This window comes from Mustelus asterias, unplaced genomic scaffold (genome assembly GCF_964213995.1).
Source record: "Mustelus asterias unplaced genomic scaffold, sMusAst1.hap1.1 HAP1_SCAFFOLD_3178, whole genome shotgun sequence".
Lineage (NCBI taxonomy): Eukaryota > Metazoa > Chordata > Chondrichthyes > Carcharhiniformes > Triakidae > Mustelus > Mustelus asterias.
In genome coordinates this window covers 19,671-38,124 of record NW_027593123.1, presented here as the reverse complement: position 1 = coordinate 38,124, position 18,454 = coordinate 19,671, and the positions used below count along the sequence as shown (strand labels likewise).

General features: G+C 53.8%; 1 protein-coding gene across 1 annotated transcript in view; it reads left to right on the top strand.

The window, feature by feature from the left end:
* Nucleotides 1-895: 895 nt before the first annotated feature.
* Nucleotides 896-18,454, top strand: part of LOC144490333 (poly [ADP-ribose] polymerase 2-like) — a gene marked incomplete at both ends in the record, with an annotated part of 34,669 nt that continues 17,110 nt past the window's right edge. The window contains 4 exons of the mRNA XM_078208104.1: nucleotides 896-966; nucleotides 3,009-3,059; nucleotides 10,413-10,509; nucleotides 16,949-17,024. Coding sequence (XP_078064230.1) covers nucleotides 896-966; nucleotides 3,009-3,059; nucleotides 10,413-10,509; nucleotides 16,949-17,024 — 295 coding nt within the window. The remainder of the gene's footprint in view (nucleotides 967-3,008; nucleotides 3,060-10,412; nucleotides 10,510-16,948; nucleotides 17,025-18,454) is intronic.

Genomic DNA, 18,454 nt, shown 5'->3' with positions numbered 1-18,454 from the left:
CAAGGCAGGAATTGAACCTGGGGCCCCTGGGATGGGAGGGTCTTGGCTATGAGGAGGGATTGGGTAAACTGGGGTTGTTCCCCCGCTGGAAAGACGGAGGATGAGGGGCGACCTAATCGAGGTGTACAAAATTATGAGGGGCATAGATAGGGTGAACGGTGGGAAGCTTTTTCCCAGGTCGGAGGTGACGAACACAAGGGGTCACGGGTTCAAGGTGAGGGGGCAAGGTTCAACACAGATGTCAGGGGGACGTATTTTACACAGAGGGTGGTGGGGGCCTGGAATGCACTGCCAAGCAAGGTGGTTGAGGTGGACACGCTGGGATTGTTTAAGACTTATCTAGATAGTCACATGAACAGACTGGGGAATAGAGGGATACAAAAGAATGGTCTAGTTGGGCACCTGAGCGGCGCGGGCTTGGAGGGCCGAAGGGCCTGTTCCTGTGCTGTAATGTCCTCTGTGAGGCAGCAGCGCTAACCAGAAGGCCAGGCGGTGGGAGGTAGAGTTGGAGCCAATCAGTGTGCGCGCAATTGTTTCCCCTGAGCACTTATTTGCAGAGGTGCGCGTTACAAACACGCGCCTCCCGACCCCAAACCAGCGCGGTTTCGGTCTGCGTCTATTCAGGGGGCCGGAAATAAAACGCTCAGCGCCCGCCAGCGATTCGCGCAAAGCGAAGGGGGAAGGTCGGGCAACAGGGGGGGGCCTGGAGGAGGAGGAGGAGGGAGGGGAGGAAACAACGCGAGACCGATTGGATTGCGTTGCAGAGAGCCGGCAGAAGCTGTGTGCGCGGCCGAACGGCGCCCCCCCTTTTTGTGACGGGGCCCTAGGTGGACTTCGACCCTGCGGTCAGTGTTTCCCTCACTCACCTCTCCCCTCCGTCTCGCCCCCCCCCCAGAAACGGTGAAGACGGTGATCGTCAAAGGGAAGGCGGCTGTGGATTCGGAGTGTCAGGCGAAGCTGGGCAAGGTACTCCCGGGACTGCGCTGCTGCCGGTGGGATTGAAACGACGGGAGGGCGCGGGAGAACCTGGCAAAACTCCCTTCAGTCATTTCTGGGCTCACTCGATGCCCACTCCCGCTGCTCCAGCTCGGGGCATCATTTGATTTGATTTATTCACGTCTCACACATTGGGGTACAGTGGGAAGTATTGTTTCTTGTACACTGTACAGACAAACATGCTCGGTGGTTGGCACTGCCGCCTCTCAATGTCAGGGACCCGGGCTCGATTCCTGGCTTGGCTCACTGTCTGTGTGGAGTCTGCACGTTCTCCCCGTGACTGCGTGGGTTTCCCACAGTCTGAAAGACGTGCTGGTTCGGGTGCATTGGGCTGTGCTAAATTCTCCCTCAGTGCAACCCGAACAGGTACCGGAGTGTGGCCACTCGGGGATTTTTGCAATAACTTCATTGCAGTGTTAATGTAAGCCGACTTGTGACATGAATAAATAACCTTTTAAACTTTACCGTACTTACAGAAGGAAAGGAGAGGGTGCAGAATGTAGTGTTACAGTCATAGCTAGGGGGTAGAGAAAGATCAGCTTAATGTGAGGTAGGTCCATTCGAAAGTCTGATGGCAGCAGGGAAGAAGCTCATAGAATCCCTGCAGTGCAGAAGGAGGCCATTCGGCCCATCGAGCCTGCACCGACCACAATCCCACCCAGGCCCCACCCCCACATAGTCGGTTGGTACGTGACCTCAGACTTTTGTAACTTTTTCCTGACAGAAGAATCTTAGAAAGAAAGAAATCTTAGAAATCCTACAGCACAGAAAGAGGCCATTCGGCCCATCGAGTCTGCACCGACCACAATCCCACCCAGGCCCTACCCCCATATCCCTACATATTTACCCACTAATCCCTCTAACCTGCACATCCCAGGACACTAAGGGGCAATTTTTAGCATGGCCAATCAACCTAACCCGCACATCTTTGGACTGTGGGAGGAAACCGGAGCACCCGGAGGAAACCCACGCAGACACGGGGAGAATGTGCAAACTCCACACAGACAGTGACCCAAGCCGGGAATCGAACCCAGGTCGCTGGAGCTGTGAAGCAGCAGTGCTAACCACTGTGCTATCGTGCCGCCCCTTTCTTAACTATAGTGTCGGCGTGGGGGGGACCAGGACAGGTTGTTGGTGATCTGGACACCTAAGAACCTGAAGCTCTCGACCCTTTCTACTTCGTCCCCGTTGATGTCGACAGGGGCATGTTCTCCTCTACGCTTCCTGAAGTCGATGACAATCTCCTTCATTTTGTTGACATTGAGGGAGAGATTATTGTTGCCGCACCAGTTCACCAGATTCTCTATCTCATTCCTGTACTCTGTCTCGTCATTGTTTGAGATCCGACCCACTACAGTGGTGTCATAGAAGCATAGAAGCCCTACAGTGCAGAAGGAGGCCATTTGGCCCATCGAGTCTGCACCGACCACAATCCCACCCAGACCCTACCCCCATATCCCTACACATTTACCCGCTAATCCCTCAAACCTACACATCTCAGGACCGTAAGGGGCAATTTTTAGCAAGACCAATCAACCTAACCCGCACATCTTTGGACTGTGGGAGGAAACCGGAGCACCCGGAGGAAACCCACGCAGACACGGGGAGAATGTGCAAACTCCACACAGACAGTGACCCGAGCCGGGAATCGAACCCAGGTCCCTTGAGCTGTGAAGCAGCAGTGCTAACCACTGTGCTACCGTGCCGACCCTGTCATCAGCAAACTTGAAAATGGAGTTGGAGGGGAATTTGGCCGCACAGTCGTAGGTGGACAAGGCGTATAGTAGGGGGCTGAGAACACAGCCTTGTGTTGAGGATGATCATGGCGGAGGTGTTGTTGCCTATCCTTACTGATCGTGGTCTGTGAGTTCGGAAGTTCAGGATCCAGTCGCAGGGGGAGGAGCCGAGGCCCCCGGCCACGGAGTTTGGGGATGAGATTCGTAGGAATAATGGCGTTGAAGGCTGAGCTGTATCTGTAAACCCTGTAACCGCTCTTTCACCTCCCTTTGCAGGCGCACGTGTACTGTGAGGGGGACGACGTGTACGACACACTCTTAAACCAGGTAGGTGCAGCATAGTGGCAAGCGTTGCAGAGCCTCAGTGGAGCTCTTGCCCCGTGGCGATGCTCACAGCTAGACTGGCGACTCTGTTGGTCTGCTTCCCCCCTCCCCCCCCCTCCCCACATCCTCAGAGACACAGTCGTGAATTCCAGTCCCCGCCCTGGAGACATGGGCCCCCTATCTGGGGGCCACGGGCATGTCACAGTGCCCCGCAGTATGATCTGGGCGGCACGGTGGTTGGCACTGCTGCCTCACAGCGCCCAGGGACCCGGGTTGGATTCCCGGCTCGGGTCACTTGTCTGTGTGGAGTTTGCACGTTCTCCCCCGTGTCTGCGTGGGTTTCCTCCGGGTGCTCCGGTTTCCTCCCACAGTCTGAAAGACGTGCGGGTTAGGGTGCATTGGCCCGAACAGGCGCCGGAGTGTGGCGACTGGGGGAATTTCACAGTAACTTCATTGCAGTGTTAATGTAAGCCTGACTTGTGACTGTTAAATAAACTTTAAAAACTAGTGCCAACGATCCCAGTGTCATTACTGGGGCGGGGGGAGGGGACACGCTGTCAGGAGGTACCCCTCTTGGGTGCGACTTGAAAACTGGAAGCCCCATCCGCGCTCTCGCTGCCCCCCTACCCACCCCACAGCTACTGTTGAATAAAGAACAGATGTTGCCCTGCTCCTTCTCTCGCCCCCACCCCAACCCCCCCCGGAAAACCATTATCCCTTGGTTGAAGATACCTGTCCTTTCTTCCGTTGTGGGATCTTGCTACGCATCCTCACCGGTGGTTAAGAAGGCGTATGGTGTGCTGGCCTTTATCAATCGAGGGATTGAGTTTAGGAGTCCGGGGATAATGATGCAGCTATATAAGACCCTCGTCAGACCCCACTTGGAGTACTGTGCTCAGTTCTGGTCACCTCACTATAGGAAGGATGTGGAAAAGATTGAAAGGGTGCAGAGGAGATTTACAAGGATGTTGCCTGGATTGAGTGGCGCGCCTTATGAGGATAGGCTGAGGGAGCTCGGCCTTTTCTCCTTGGAGAGACGAAGGATGAGAGTTGACCTGATAGAGGTGTATAAGATGTTGAGAGGCATAGATCGGGTGGACTCTCAGAGGCTTTTTCCCAGGGTGGAAATGTCTGCTACGAGAGGACACAGGTTTAGGGTGCTGGGGGGTAGGTACAGGGGAGATGTTAGGGGTAAGTTTTTCACACAGAGGGTGGTGGGCGAGTGGAATCGGCTGCCGTCAGTGGTGGTGGAGGCAAACTCAATAGGGTCTTTTAAGAGACTCCTGGATGAGTACATGGAGCTTAATAGGATGGAGGGTTATAGGTAGGCCTAAAAGGTAGGGATATGTTCAGCACAACTTGTGGGGCCGAAGGGCCTGTTTTGTGCTGTAGTTTTTCTATGTTTCTATGACACTGACCGCTGTTCGAATGTCCAGAGCTCGAGGGCATGTTCTGAGGCCTTGTGAAAGCCCGTGTCTTTTTTCTTCCTTTCTCTCTCTTGTTAATAGGTTGGCGATATATGTTTTTTTCCTCCAAAGCATCATAGAAGGAGACCATTTGGCCCATCAAGTCTGTATTGACCACAATCCCACCCAGGCCCTATCCCCATAACCCCACGCATTTACCCTAGCAAATCCCCCTGACACTAAGGGGCAATTTAACCTGGCCAATCCAATCTAAATTGCAAGGGGGAATCTTATAGAGACCTATAAGATAATGAAGGGGCTGGATAGGGTAGAGATGGAGAGATTCTTTCCACTTAGAAAGGAAACTAGAACTAGAGGGCACAGCCTCAAAATAAAGAGGAGTCAGTTTAGGACAGGGCGGTACTGTAGCACAGTGGTTAGCACTGCTGCTTCACAGCTCCAGGGACCTGGGTTCGATTCCCGGCTCGGGTCACTGTCTGTGTGGAGTTTGCACATTCTTCCTGTGTCTGCGTGGGTTTCCTCCGGGTGCTCCGGTTTCCTCCCACAGTCCAAAGATGTGCGGGTTAGGTTAATTGGCCATGCTAAATTGCCCCTTAGTGTCCCGGGATGTGTAGATTAGTGGGTAAATATGTGGGGATAGGGCCTGGGAGGGATTGTGTTCGGTGCAGACTCGATGGGCCGAATGGCCTCTTTCTGCACTGTAGGGTTTCTATGATTCTATGATTTCTATGACAGAGTTGAGGAGGAACTTCTTCTCTCAGAGGGTGGTGAATCTCTGGAATTCTCTGCCCACTGAAGTGGTGGAGGCTACCTCGTTGAATATGTTTAAATCACGGATAGATGGATTCCTGATCGGTAAGGGAATTAGGGGTGATAGGGATCAGGCGGGTAAGTGGAACTGATCCACTTCAGATCAGTCATGATCTTATTGAATGGCGGGGCAGGCTCGAGGGGCTAGATGGCCTACTCCTGCTCCTATTTCTTATGTTCAATCCTCCTAACCTGCACATCTTTGGGCTGTGGGTGGAAACCGGAGCACCCGGAGGAAAACCCCCCCCCCCCCCCCCGACACACACACACGGGGAGAACGTGCAAACTCCGCCGAGCCAGGAATTGAACCCGGGTCCCTGGCGCTGTGAGGCAGCAGTGCTAACCACTGTGCCACCGTGCCGCCCCTGTTTGAAAGCCTGTAAGTGTCCGTGCGGAGTTTGCACATCCTCCCCGTGTCTGCGTGGGTTTCCTCCAGGTGCTCCGGTTTCCTCCCACAATCCCAAGGACGTGCTGGCTAGACGGATTGGCCGTGCTAAATTATCCCTTCGTGTCAGGGGGATGAGCAGGGCAAATATGTGAGGTTATGGGAATAGGGGATTGTAGTTGGTCCAGAGTCGATGGGCTGAATGGTCTCCTTCTGCACTGTCGGATTCCATGATTCTCGCATCCTGAGGGACGCAACAGGGTGTAGATACCGGGACGAATGGTCCACTGGTGGGAGAGACGTGAGGACAGTTGAAGGATCAGAGGTCCACCATTTTATGAGGGAGATGAGGGAATTCCTTCTCTCAGAGAGGGGGGGACAGTCTGTGGGATTCTCTCCCCCAGAGGAGCAGTGGAGGCTGCAGGACACTGAATAGATTCAAGGCCTGAGTTAGAGAGATTCCCCATCGACAAGGGGGGAGAGGGTTATGAGGGGGGAGGGGGAACAGGTAAGGAAGTGGAGTTGAGGCCCACAGTCAAGTCAATCACCATCATATCAAATGGGGTAGCAGGCTCAAGGGACTGAATGGCCTACTCCAGCCCCCCAAGTTCTTCGTTTGCTAGTTTTGAGGGAGGGCCACTTTGTTTTAAATATGTTCATGGGCTGTGGGCATCGCTGGCTGGGAGAACATTTATTGCCCATTGTTATAAAGGGGGAGGTTGATCTCCTCTCTGAGAACTAACACCTAACCAGTCGGGGCGGCACGGTAGCACAGTGGTTAGCACTGCTGCTTCACAGCTCCAGGGTCCCGGGTTCGATTCCCGGCTCGGGTCACTGTCTGTGTGGAGTTTGCACATTCTCCTCGTGTCTGCGTGGGTTTCCTCCGGGTGCTCCGGTTTCCTCCCACAGTCCAAAGATGTGCGGGTTAGGTTGATTGGCCATGCTAAAATTGCCCCTTAGTGTCCTGAGATGCGTAGGTTAGAGGGATTAGCGAGTAAATATGTTGGGATATGGGGGTAGGGCCTGGGTGGGATTGTGGTCGGTGCAGACTCGATGGGCCGAATGGCCTCTTTCTGCACTGTAGGGTTTCTATGATTCAGTCAAAGAGGAATACCTCACCTCATAATCTGTTAAAGTGTGTGTGAGAAGGGGGATTATCTGAACTTCAACAGCTTTTAGTGGTTAAATCAAAATAACTACCTGAGAGACACTCTTTGAAATCAACAAGTAACGCTTTATTTATCTAACTAAAAGTAAACAGGTTCACTAAACTATTAACCCAATAAAACACTCCTCTAATGAAATGCTGTTTAGATAAATACAGTTCCCACTTATTAGCAAAAAAAAAGAAACTTTAGTCACTCTAAATTACAACCAGGTTTATCGCCTTCCAGAATCTTCTGTCTTCTTTGCTGATTTCTTCTGTCTTCACTGTTGAGATGAGGCTTTCTTTTAAGACATAACTGCAGCTGTGAGAGCCAGCGACTTTCTCCCTCTCAGAGCTGAACTAAGCTGTCACTCAGCAGATGGCACATGCTCTTCTCCTGCAGTTTGCCACGTGCCCCCCCCCCCCCTCCATTTCTTATACCCCCCTGATGACATAGCAACATCCCCACAATAGGATTGGTTTACAGGTTACCAAAACAACAACAGCCTGTTATAGAACATGGAACATTCCAGCGCAGTACAGGCCCTTCGGCCCTCGATGTTGCGCCGACCAGTGAAACCAATCTAAAGCCCCTCTAATCTACACTATTCCAATATCATCCATATGTTTATCCAATAACCCTTTAAATGCTCTTAATGTTGACGAGTCCACTACTGCTGCAGGCAGGGCATTCCACGCCCTTACTACTCTCTGAGTAAAGAACCTACCTCTGACATCTGTCCTATATCTCTCACCCCTCAATTTAAAGCTATGTCCCCTCGTGTTAGCCATCACCATCCGAGGAAAAAGGCTCTCACTATCCACCCTATCTAATCCTCTGATCATCTTGTATGCCTCTATTAAGTCACCTCTTAACCTTCTTCTCTCTAACGAAAACAACCTCAAGCCCCTCAGCCTTTCCTCATACGATTTTCTCACCATACCAGGCAACATCCTGGTAAATCTCCTCTGCACCCTTTCCAATGCTTCCACATCTTTCCTATAATACGGCGACCAGAACTGTACGCAATACTCCAAATGCGGCCGCACCAGAGTTTTGTACAGTTGCAGCATGACCTCCTGGCTCCGAAACTCAATCCCTCTACCAATAAAAGCTAACACACCGTACGCCTTCTTAACAACCCTATCAACCTGGGTGCCAACTTTCAGGGATCTATGCACGTGGACACCCATGTCCTGCCAACATACTGCCTAGCCCCTCGACATGATGTTTCAGTCTGTGTTCTCTATATGCCTCTGCAATTTTCCTTTTTAAAACTCGACAGAAAAAAAAACTGCCTTTTTAACAGACCATGCAATTTTACAACTCTTAGCATTTCACAATTTTTAAAATAATTTTACAAACACTAGCTTCACAACACCCATCCCTAATTGAGAGAGAGAGACGCCTGGAGTCACATGGAGGCCAGACCTGATGAGGCTGGCAGATTTTCCCCTTCCTCTGAAGGGCTCCATTAGTGAACCAGATGGGTTTTTTACGACAATCGGGCGGTGGTTTCACGGTCGTCGTTAGACTCTTCATTCCAGATTTTTTATGACTGAATTCAAACTTCACCATCCGCTGTGGTGGGATTCGAACCCGTGACCCCAAAAGAATTACTCCTGGGCCACTGGATTACTAGTCCAGTGACGACACTACTACTATGCCACTGCCTCTGAAGAGAAGGTGGGGAGAGAGAACAAGTGGAGAAACGTGCAGAAACAGGGTGGGGAAATCCCACCCGAGTTCAAAAGACCTTTGCACGGTCCGTGTTGTCTCGCCCGCTGCGATTCCCATGGTGGGCATGATGGGAAAATTCCGCCTGTGGAAAATGGAAGCAGGAGTGGCGGCACGGTGGTCAGCACTGCTGCCTCACAACACCAGGGACCCAGGTTCAATTCCCCGGCTCGGGTCACTGTCTGTGTGGAGTTTGCACATTCTCCTCGTGTCTGCGTGGGTTTCCTCCGGGTGCTCCGGTTTCCTCCCACAGTCTGAAAGACGTGCTGGTTAGGGTGCATTGGCCGTGCAGAATTTCCCCTCAGTGTCAGGGGTACTAGCTAGGATAAACTCATGGGGTTTACAGGGATAGGGCCTGGATAGGATTCTGGTCGGTGCAGACTCGATGGGCCAAGTGGCCTCCTTCTGCACTGTTGAATTATACGAGTAGGCCATGCGGCCCTTCGAGCCTGCTCCGCCACTCATTTTAATCGTGGCCGATCATCGAATTCAATATCCCGATTTCCCCCGTATCCCTCGATCCCTTCAGCCCGTATCCCTTCCCCCGTATCCCTCGATCCCTTCAGCCCCAAGAGCTATATCTAAAACGGGCGGCACGGTAGCACAGTGGTTAGCACTGCTGCTTCACAGCTCCAGGGTCCCGGGTTCGATTCCCGGCTCGGGTCACTGTCTGTGTGGAGTTTGCACATTCTCCTCGTGTCTGCGTGGGTTTCCTCCGGGTGCTCCGGTTTCCTCCCACAGTCCAAAGATGTGCGGGTTAGGTTGATTGGCCATGCTAAAAATTGCCCCTTAGTGTCCTGGGATGTGTAGGTTAGAGGGATTAGTGGGTAAATATGTAGTGATATGGGGGTAGGGCCTGGGTGGGATTGTGGTCGGTGCAGACTCGATGGGCCGAATGGCCTCCTTCTGCACTGTAGGGTTTCTATGATTTCTATGATTTCTAATTTCTTCTTGAAATCAGCAAGAAGTCTCACAACACCACGTTAAAGTCTTAACAGATTTACTTGGGATCACGAGCTTTCAGAGCGCTGCTCCTTCATCGGGTGAGACCTGTTGGACTTTAACCTGGTGTTGTGAGTCTTCTCACTGTGCCCACCCTAACGCCGGCATCTCCACATCATGGCTTCTTGGAATCTCACAACGTTTTGGCATCAAGTGAGGGGGGAGCTCCGGAGTTTGTTTTGTTTTATTTATTTATTCGTTAGTGTCACAAGTCGGCTTACATTAACACTGCAATGAAGTTACTGTGAAAATCCCCTAGTCGCCACACTCCGGCGCCTGTTCGGGTTACACTGAGGGAGAATTTAGCACGGCCCAATCCACCCTAACCAGCACGTCTTTCAGACTGTGGGAGGAAACCGGAGCACCCGGAGGAAACCCACGCAGACACGAGGAGAATGTGCAGACTCCGCACAGACAGTGACCCGAGCCGGGAATCGAACGCAGGTCCCTGGGGCTGTGAAGCAGCGGTGCTAACCACTGCGCCATCGTGGTGTTGCAGGGGTGGATGTGAGTGAGGCGCTGATGGAAGGGCCGCCCATGGCAGAGGGTTTAAATCTGGGGGGAGGGCTTGTGAGGCAGTGGGGGTGAATGTTCCAGAGGCCGGGAACTGGAGGGGCGCGGAGACCTTGGGAGGGTCCTGAGGGCTGGAGGAGATGGGGTGGGCGGGGGGGGGGGGGGGGGGGGCGAGGCGACGGAGAGCTTTTGGAAGAGCTGGGTGAGAATTTGAGTTGATGACGAGACTGGGAGCTGACCGTGAGTCAGCGGGGAGCAGGGTGCCGTGGGAAGGTGGGGGGGTGTCGGGGCAATGCCAGATCGATCATTCTGTTCACTCAACCTCCTTCCGCAGACGAACCTGCAGTTCAACAACAACAAGTACTACATCATCCAGCTGCTGGAGGATGACGCCAAGAGAAATTTCAGCGTCTGGCTGCGTTGGGGCAGAGGTGAGACCCCCCCCCCGCCACCATCGTGAGAACCCCTCCCCGCCCTCCCCACAACACCGTGCCTCGGACAACCTGCCCTCCCATCCTAACCACTTTATCGACTTGGAGTCGGGTTTTAATTCCGAACCTTGTAACTGGCTGATCTGATTTGATTTATTGTTGTCACATTTGATGGGTTACAGTAAAAAGTATTGTTTCCTGCGCGCTATACAGACAAAGGGTGGCACAGTGGTTAGCACTGCTGCTTCACAGCACCAGGGACCCGGGTTCAATTCCCAGCTCGGGTCACTCTCTGTGTGTGGAATTTTCACATTCTCCTCGTGTCTGCGTGGGTTTCCTCCGGTTTCCTCCCACAGTCCAAAGATGTGCGGGTTAGGTTGATTGGCCATGCTAAAATTGCCTTTAGTGTCCTGAGATGCGTGGATTAGTGGGTAAATATGTAGGGATATGGGAGTAGGGCCTGGGTGGGATTGTTAAGGTGGATTGGCCGCGCTAAATTGACCCTTAGTGTAAAAGACGTGCGGGTTAGGTTGATTGGCTGTGCTAAATTAACCATTAGTGTAAGGGGGACTAGAACAAACACAAAGAACAATACAGCACAGGGACAGGCCCTTCGGCCCTCCAAGCCCGCGCCGCTCCCTGGTCCCAACTAGACCATTCTTTTGTATCCCTCCATTCCCACTCCGTTCATGTGGCTATCTAGATAAGTCTTAAACGTTCCCAGTGTGTCCGCCTCCACCACCTTGCCCGGCAGCGCATTCCAGGCCCCCACCACCCTCTGTGTAAAATACGTCCTTCTGATATCCGTGTTAAACCTCCCCCCGCCCCCTCACCTTGAACCTATGACCCCTCGTGAACGTCACCACCGACCTGGGGAAAAGCTTCCCACCGTTCACCCTATCTATGCCTTTCATAATTTTATACACCTCTATTAGGTCACCCGTCATCCTCCGTCTTTCCAGTGAGAACAACCCCAGTTTACCCAATCTCTCCTCATAACTAAGCCCTTCCATACCAGGCAACATGCTGGTAAACCTCCTCTGCACTCTCTCTGAAGCCTCCACTCGCTAGGGTAAATGCATGGAGTTATGGGAATAGGGCCTGGGTGGAATTGTGGTTGGTGCAGACTCGATGGGCCGAATGGCCGCCTCCTTCTGCAACTGTGGGAATCTACGCTCTATGATAACAAAGCATACTGTTCATAGAGTACATCGGGGAGAAGGAAAAGGATTTGATTTATTATTGGCACATGTATTAGGATACAGTGAAAAGAATCGTTTTGAGTCAGAGGTTTACAGCATGGAAACAGATCCTTCGGCCCAATTTGTCCATGCCGCCCCCTTTTTTAACCCCGAAGCTAGTCCCAGTTGCCCGCATTTGCCCCATATCCCTCTATACCCATCGTACCCATGTAACTGTCTAAACACTTTTTAAAAGACAAAATTGTACCCGCCTCTACTACTACCTCTGGCAGCTTGTTCCAGACACTCACCACCCTGTGTGTGAAACAATTGCCCCTCTGGATCCTCTTATATCTCTCCCCTCTCACCTTAAACCTATGCCCTCTAGTTTTAGACTCCCCGACCTTTGGGAAAAGATGTTGACTATCTAGCTGATCTGTGCCCCTCATTATTTTATAGACCTCTATAAGATCACCCCTCAGCCTCCTACGCTCCAGAGAAAAATGTCCCAGTCTATCCAGTCTCTCCTTATAACTCAAACCATCAAGTCCCGGTAGCATCCTAGTAAATCTTTTCTGCACTCTTTCCAGTTTAATAATATCCTTTCTATAATAGGGTGGCCAGAACTGTACACAGTATTCCAAGTGTGGCCTTCCCAAAGCCCTGTACAATATCAACAAGATGTTCCAACTCCTGTATTCAATGTTCTGACCGATGAAACCAAGCATGCCGAATGCCTTCTTCACCACTCTGTCCACCTGTGACTCCACTTTCAAGGAGCTATGAACCTGTACTCCTAGATCTCTTTGTTCTGTAACTCTCCCCAATGCCCTATCATTAACTGAGTAAGTCCTGCCCTGGTTCAATCGACCAAAATGCATCACCTCGCATTTGTCTAAATTAAACTCCATCTGCCATTCGTCAGCCCACTGGCCCAATTGATCAAGATCCCGTTGAAATCCTAGATAACCTTCTTCACTGTCCACTATGCCACAAATCTTGGTGTCATCTGCAAGCTTACTAACCATGCCTCCTATATTCTCATCCAAATCATTAATATAAATGACAAATAACAATGGACCCAGCACCGATCCCTGAGGCACCCCGCTGGTCACAGGCCTCCAGTTTGAAAAATAACCCTTTACAACCATCCTCTGTCTTCTGTTATCAAGCCAATTTTGTATCCATTTGGCTACCTCACCCTGGATCCCGTGAGATTTATGCCAATAACCTACCATGCGGTACCTTGTCAAAGGCCTTGCTGAAGTCCATGCAGACAACATTAACTGCACTGCCGTCATCTACCTTCTTGGTTACCCCTTCAAAAAACTCAATCAAATTTGTGAGACATGATTTTCCACTCTCAAAGCCATGCTGACTGTCTCTAATCAGTCTTTGCATCTCTAAATGCCTGTAGATCCTGTCTCTCAAAATACCTTCCAACAACTTACCCACCACAGATATGAGGCTCACCGGCCTGTAGTTCCCAGGCTTTTCCCTGCAGCCCTTTTTAAACAAAGGCACAACATTTGCCACCCTCCAATCTTCAGGCACCTCACCTGTGACTATCGATGAATCAAATACCTCTGCTAGGGAACCCGCAATTTCCTCCCTAGCCTCCTACAGTGTCCTGTGATACATTTCATCAGGTCCCAGGGATTTATCTACCTTGATGCGCTTTAAGACTTCCAGCACCTCCTTCTCTGTAATATGTACACTCCTCAAGACATCACTATTTATTTCCCCAAGTTCCTGAGTATCCATGCTTTTCTCAACAGTGAATACTGATGAGAAATATTCATTTAGAATCTCACCAATCTCTTGTGGATCCGCACATAGATGACCTTGTTGATCCTTAAGAGGCCCTACTCTCTCCCTTGTTACTCTTTTGCCCTTTATGTATTTGCAGAAGCTCTTTGAATTCTCCTTTGCCTTATCTGCCAAAACAATCTCGTGTCCCCTTTTTGCCCTCCTGATTTCTCTCTTAACTCTACTCCTACACCCTCTATACTCTTCAAGGGATCCACTTGATCCCAGCTGCCTATGCATGTCATGTGCCTCCTTCTTCTTCTTGACCAGGGCCTCAATATCCCGAGTCATCCAGGGTTCCCTACTTGCCTTGCCTTTCACTCGAAGAGGAATGTGTTTACCCTGAGCCCTGATTAACACACTTTTGAAAGCCTCCCACTGACCAGACGTCCCTTTGCCTTCCCACAGACTTCCCCAATTAACTGTTGAAAGTTCCTGCCTGATACCATCAAAATTGGCCTTGCCCCAATTTAGAATTTTAACTTTTGGGCCAGACCGATCATGCTCCGTAGCTATCTTAAAACCAATAGAATTATGGTCTCTGGTCCCAAAGTGATCCCTCACTAACACTTCTGTCACCTGCCCTTCCTTATTTCCCAAGAGGAGGTGAAGTTTTGCCCCTCTCTGGTCGGGCCATCCACATACTGAATGAGAAATTCCTCCTGAACACACTCAACAAATCTCTCTCCATCCAACCCTCTAATACTATGGCTGTCCCAGTCAATGTTGGGAAAGTTAAAATCCCCGACTATTACCACCCTATTTTTCTTGGAGTTATTTGTAATCTCCTTGCATATTTGCTTCTCAATTTCCCTCCAACTATTTGGGGGCCTATAGTACAACCCGATCAAAGTGATTTCCCCCTTCTTATTTCTTAGTTCAACCCATATAGACTCAGTGGCCGAACCCTTGGATATTTCCCCTCTCAGTACGGCCGTGATGTTTTCCCTCATTAAAGTGCAACTCCCCCTCCTCTCTTACCTCCTGTTCTATCTTTCCTATCGCATCTGTACCCTGAAACATTGAGCTGCCAGTCCTGTCCCTCCCTCAGCCATGTTTGCTATAATATTCCAGTCCCCTGTACCCATCCATGCCCCGAATTCACCTGCCTTGCCCGTCTGGCCTCTTGCATTGAAATAAATGCAGTTTAATCTGGACTTCCCTTGCTCTCTGTCTTGCTTTTGCCTGATCTGTCTGGTACTAGGATTACTGACACTGTGTTTACTATTTAATGTGCTCTCTCTAACTTCTGTGCTGTCCTCAAAACTTTTCTTCTGTCTCCCTACTGCTTTGGATCCCACCCCCCTGCCAAACTAGTTTAAACCCTCCCGAGTGGCTCCAGCAAATATCTGCGCCAGGATATTAGTCCCCCTCCACTTCAGGTGAAACCCGTTTCTTGCGCGCTACATAGACAAAGCATACCGTTCATAGAGTACTTAGGTGAGAAGGAAAAGAATTTGATTTATTATTGTACGTGTATCGGGAAACAGTGAAAAGTATTGTTTCTTGCGCACTATACACACAAAGCATACTGTTCATAGAGTACACAGGGGAGAAGGAAAAAAATTGATTTATGTCACACGTACTGGGGTTCAGTGAAAAGAGGGAGGCAGGGCAAGCGACAGACAGAGTGGGCGACAGCCTCTCTCTCTCTCTGCCCCTCTCCCTCCCGCCCCCCCCCCTTTCCCGCCCCCCCCTCTCTCCCGCCCCCCCCACCTCTCCTGCCCCCCCCCTCTCTCCCCACCCCTCTCTCCCGCCCCCCCCTCTCTCCCGCCCCCCCCTCTCTCCCGCCCCCCCCTCTCTCCCGCCCCCCCCTCTCTCCCGCCCCCCCCTCTCTCCCGCCCCCCCCTCTCTCCCGCCCCCCCCCTCTCTCCCGCCCCCCCCCTCTCTCCCGCCCCCCCCTCTCTCCCGCCCCCCCCTCTCTCCCGCCCCCCCCTCTCTCCCGCCCCCCCCCTCTCTCCCGCCCCCCCCCTCTCTCCCGCCCCCCCCTCTCTCCCGCCCCCCCCCTCTCTCCCGCCCCCCCCTCTCTCCCGCCCCCCCCTCTCTCCCGCCCCCCCCCTCTCTCCCGCCCCCCCCCTCTCTCCCGCACCCCCCCTCTCTCCCGCACCCCCCCTCTCTCCCGCACCCCCCCTCTCTCCCGCCCCCCCCTCTCTCCCGCCCCCCCCTCTCTCCCGCCCCCCCCTCTCTCCCGCCCCCCCCTCTCTCCCGCCCCCCCCTCTCTCCCGCCCCCCCCCTCTCTCCCGCCCCCCCCCTCTCTCCCGCCCCCCCCCTCTCTCCCGCCCCCCCCCTCTCTCCCGCCCCCCCCCTCTCTCCCGCCCCCCCCCTCTCTCCCGCCCCCCCCCTCTCTCCCGCTCCCCCCCTCTCTCCCGCCCCCCCCCTCTCTCCCGCCCCCCCCCTCTCTCCCGCCCCCCCCCTCTCTCCCGCCCCCCCCCTCTCTCCCGCCCCCCCCCTCTCTCCCGCCCCCCCCCTCTCTCCCGCCCCCCCCCTCTCTCCCGCCCCCCCCCTCTCTCCCGCCCCCCCCCTCTCTCCCGCCCCCCCCCTCTCTCCCGCCCCCCCCCTCTCTCCCGCCCCCCCCCTCTCTCCCGCCCCCCCCCTCTCTCCCGCCCCCCCCCTCTCTCCCGCCCCCCCCCTCTCTCCCGCCCCCCCCCTCTCTCCCGCCCCCCCCCTCTCTCCCGCCCCCCCCCTCTCTCCCGCCCCCCCCCTCTCTCCCGCCCCCCCCCTCTCTCCCGCCCCCCCCTCTCTCCCGCCCCCCCCCTCTCTCCCGCCCCCCCCCTCTCTCCCGCCCCCCCCCTCTCTCCCGCCCCCCCCCTCTCTCCCGCCCCCCCCCTCTCTCCCGCCCCCCCCTCTCTCCCGCCCCCCCCCTCTCTCCCGCCCCCCCCTCTCTCCCGCCCCCCCCTCTCTCCCGCCCCCCCCCTCTCTCCCGCCCCCCCCCCTCTCTCCCGCCCCCCCCCCTCTCTCCCGCCCCCCCCCCTCTCTCCCGCCCCCCCCCCCTCTCTCCCGCCCCCCCCCCCCCTCTCTCCCGCCCCCCCCCCTCTCTCCCGCCCCCCCCCTCTCTCCCGCCCCCCCCCTCTCTCCCGCCCCCCCCCTCTCTCCCGCCCCCCCCCTCTCTCCCGCCCCCCCCCCCTCTCTCCCGCCCCCCCCCCCTCTCTCCCGCCCCCCCCCCTCTCTCCCGCCCCCCCCCCTCTCTCCCGCCCCCCCCCCTCTCTCCCGCCCCCCCCCTCTCTCCCGCCCCCCCCCCTCTCTCCCGCCCCCCCCCCCCCCCCCTCTCCTGCCCCCGTCCCCCCACACGCGCCCCATTCCTTGTGTGTCACATGATGGGCTTGGGGGAGGTGTGGGGGGGGGGGGTGATAAGAGGGAGAGAGAGAGAGACAGATTGGAGGGGACAGGCACTGGCTGCACAATAAGTAACCTCTCTGTCAGTGTGACTTAGTCTGACCTTGTCTCCTCAGTTGGAAAGGCCGGACAAAACAGCCTGATCTCCTGTGGAACTGACCTGAATAAAGCCAAGGACATCTTTGAGAAGAAGTAGGTCACACAAAGCTTCTTTTGGGACGATTATTATTAAGAAGTGGCAAAGATCTCGCTGAAACTAATAGCCGTATCCACGCTGTGACCATCAGGAATCTTAGCCACATGGCTGATACGAAATAAACTCATCCCTCCGCAAGCCTGAGAATATATTTAACCCCCTCTACACTGTCCCCCATCAAACACTCCCAGGACAGGTACAGCACGGGGTTAGATACAGAGTAAAGCTCCCTCGACACTGTCCCCCATCAAACACTCCCAGGACAGGTACAGCACGGGGTTAGATACAGAGTAAAGCTCCCTCTACACTGTCCCCATCAAACACTCCCAGGACAGGTACAGCACGGGGTTAGATACAGAGTAAAGCTCCGTCTACACTGTCCCCCATCAAACACTCCCAGGACAGGTACAGCACGGGGTTAGATACAGAGTAAAGCTCCCTCTACACTGTCCCCCATCAAACACTCCCAGGACAGGTACAGCACGGGGTTAGATACAGAGTAAAGCTCCCTCTACACTGTCCCCCATCAAACACTCCCAGGACAGGTACAGCACGGGGTTAGATACAGAGTAAAACTCCCTCTACACTGTCTCCATCGAACACTCCCAGGACAGGTACTGCACGGGGTTAGATACAGAGTAAAGCTCCCTCTACACTGTCCCCCATCAAACACTCCCAGGGCAGGTACAGCACGGGGTTAGATACAGAGTAAAGCTCCCTCTACACTGTCCCCATCAAACACTCCCAGGACAGGTACAGCACGGGGTTACATACAGAGTAAAGCTCCCTCTTCACTGTCCCCATCAAACACTCCCAGGACAGATACAGCACGGGGTTAGATACAGAGTAAAGCTCCCTCTACACTGTCCCCCATCAAACACTCCCAGGACAGGTACAGCACGGGGTTAGATACAGAGTAAAGCTCCCTCTACACTGTCCCCATCAAACACTCCCAGGACAGGTACAGCACGGGGTTAGATACAGAGTAAAGCTCCCTCTACACTGTCCCCCATCAAACACTCCCAGGACAGGTACAGCACGGGGTTAGATACAGAGTAAAGCTCCCTCTACACTGTCCCCATCAAACACTCCCAGGACAGGTACAGCACGGGGTTAGATACAGAGTAAAGCTCCGTCTACACTGTCCCCCATCAAACACTCCCAGGACAGGTACAGCACGGGGTTAGATACAGAGTAAAGCTCCCTCTACACTGTCCCCCATCAAACACTCCCAGGACAGGTACAGCACGGGGTTAGATACAGAGTAAAGCTCCCTCTACACTGTCCCCCATCAAACACTCCCAGGACAGGTACAGCACGGGGTTAGATACAGAGTAAAACTCCCTCTGCACTGTCCCCATCAAACACTCCCAGAACAGGTACAGCACGGGGTTAGATACAGAGTAAAGCTCCCTCTACACTGTCC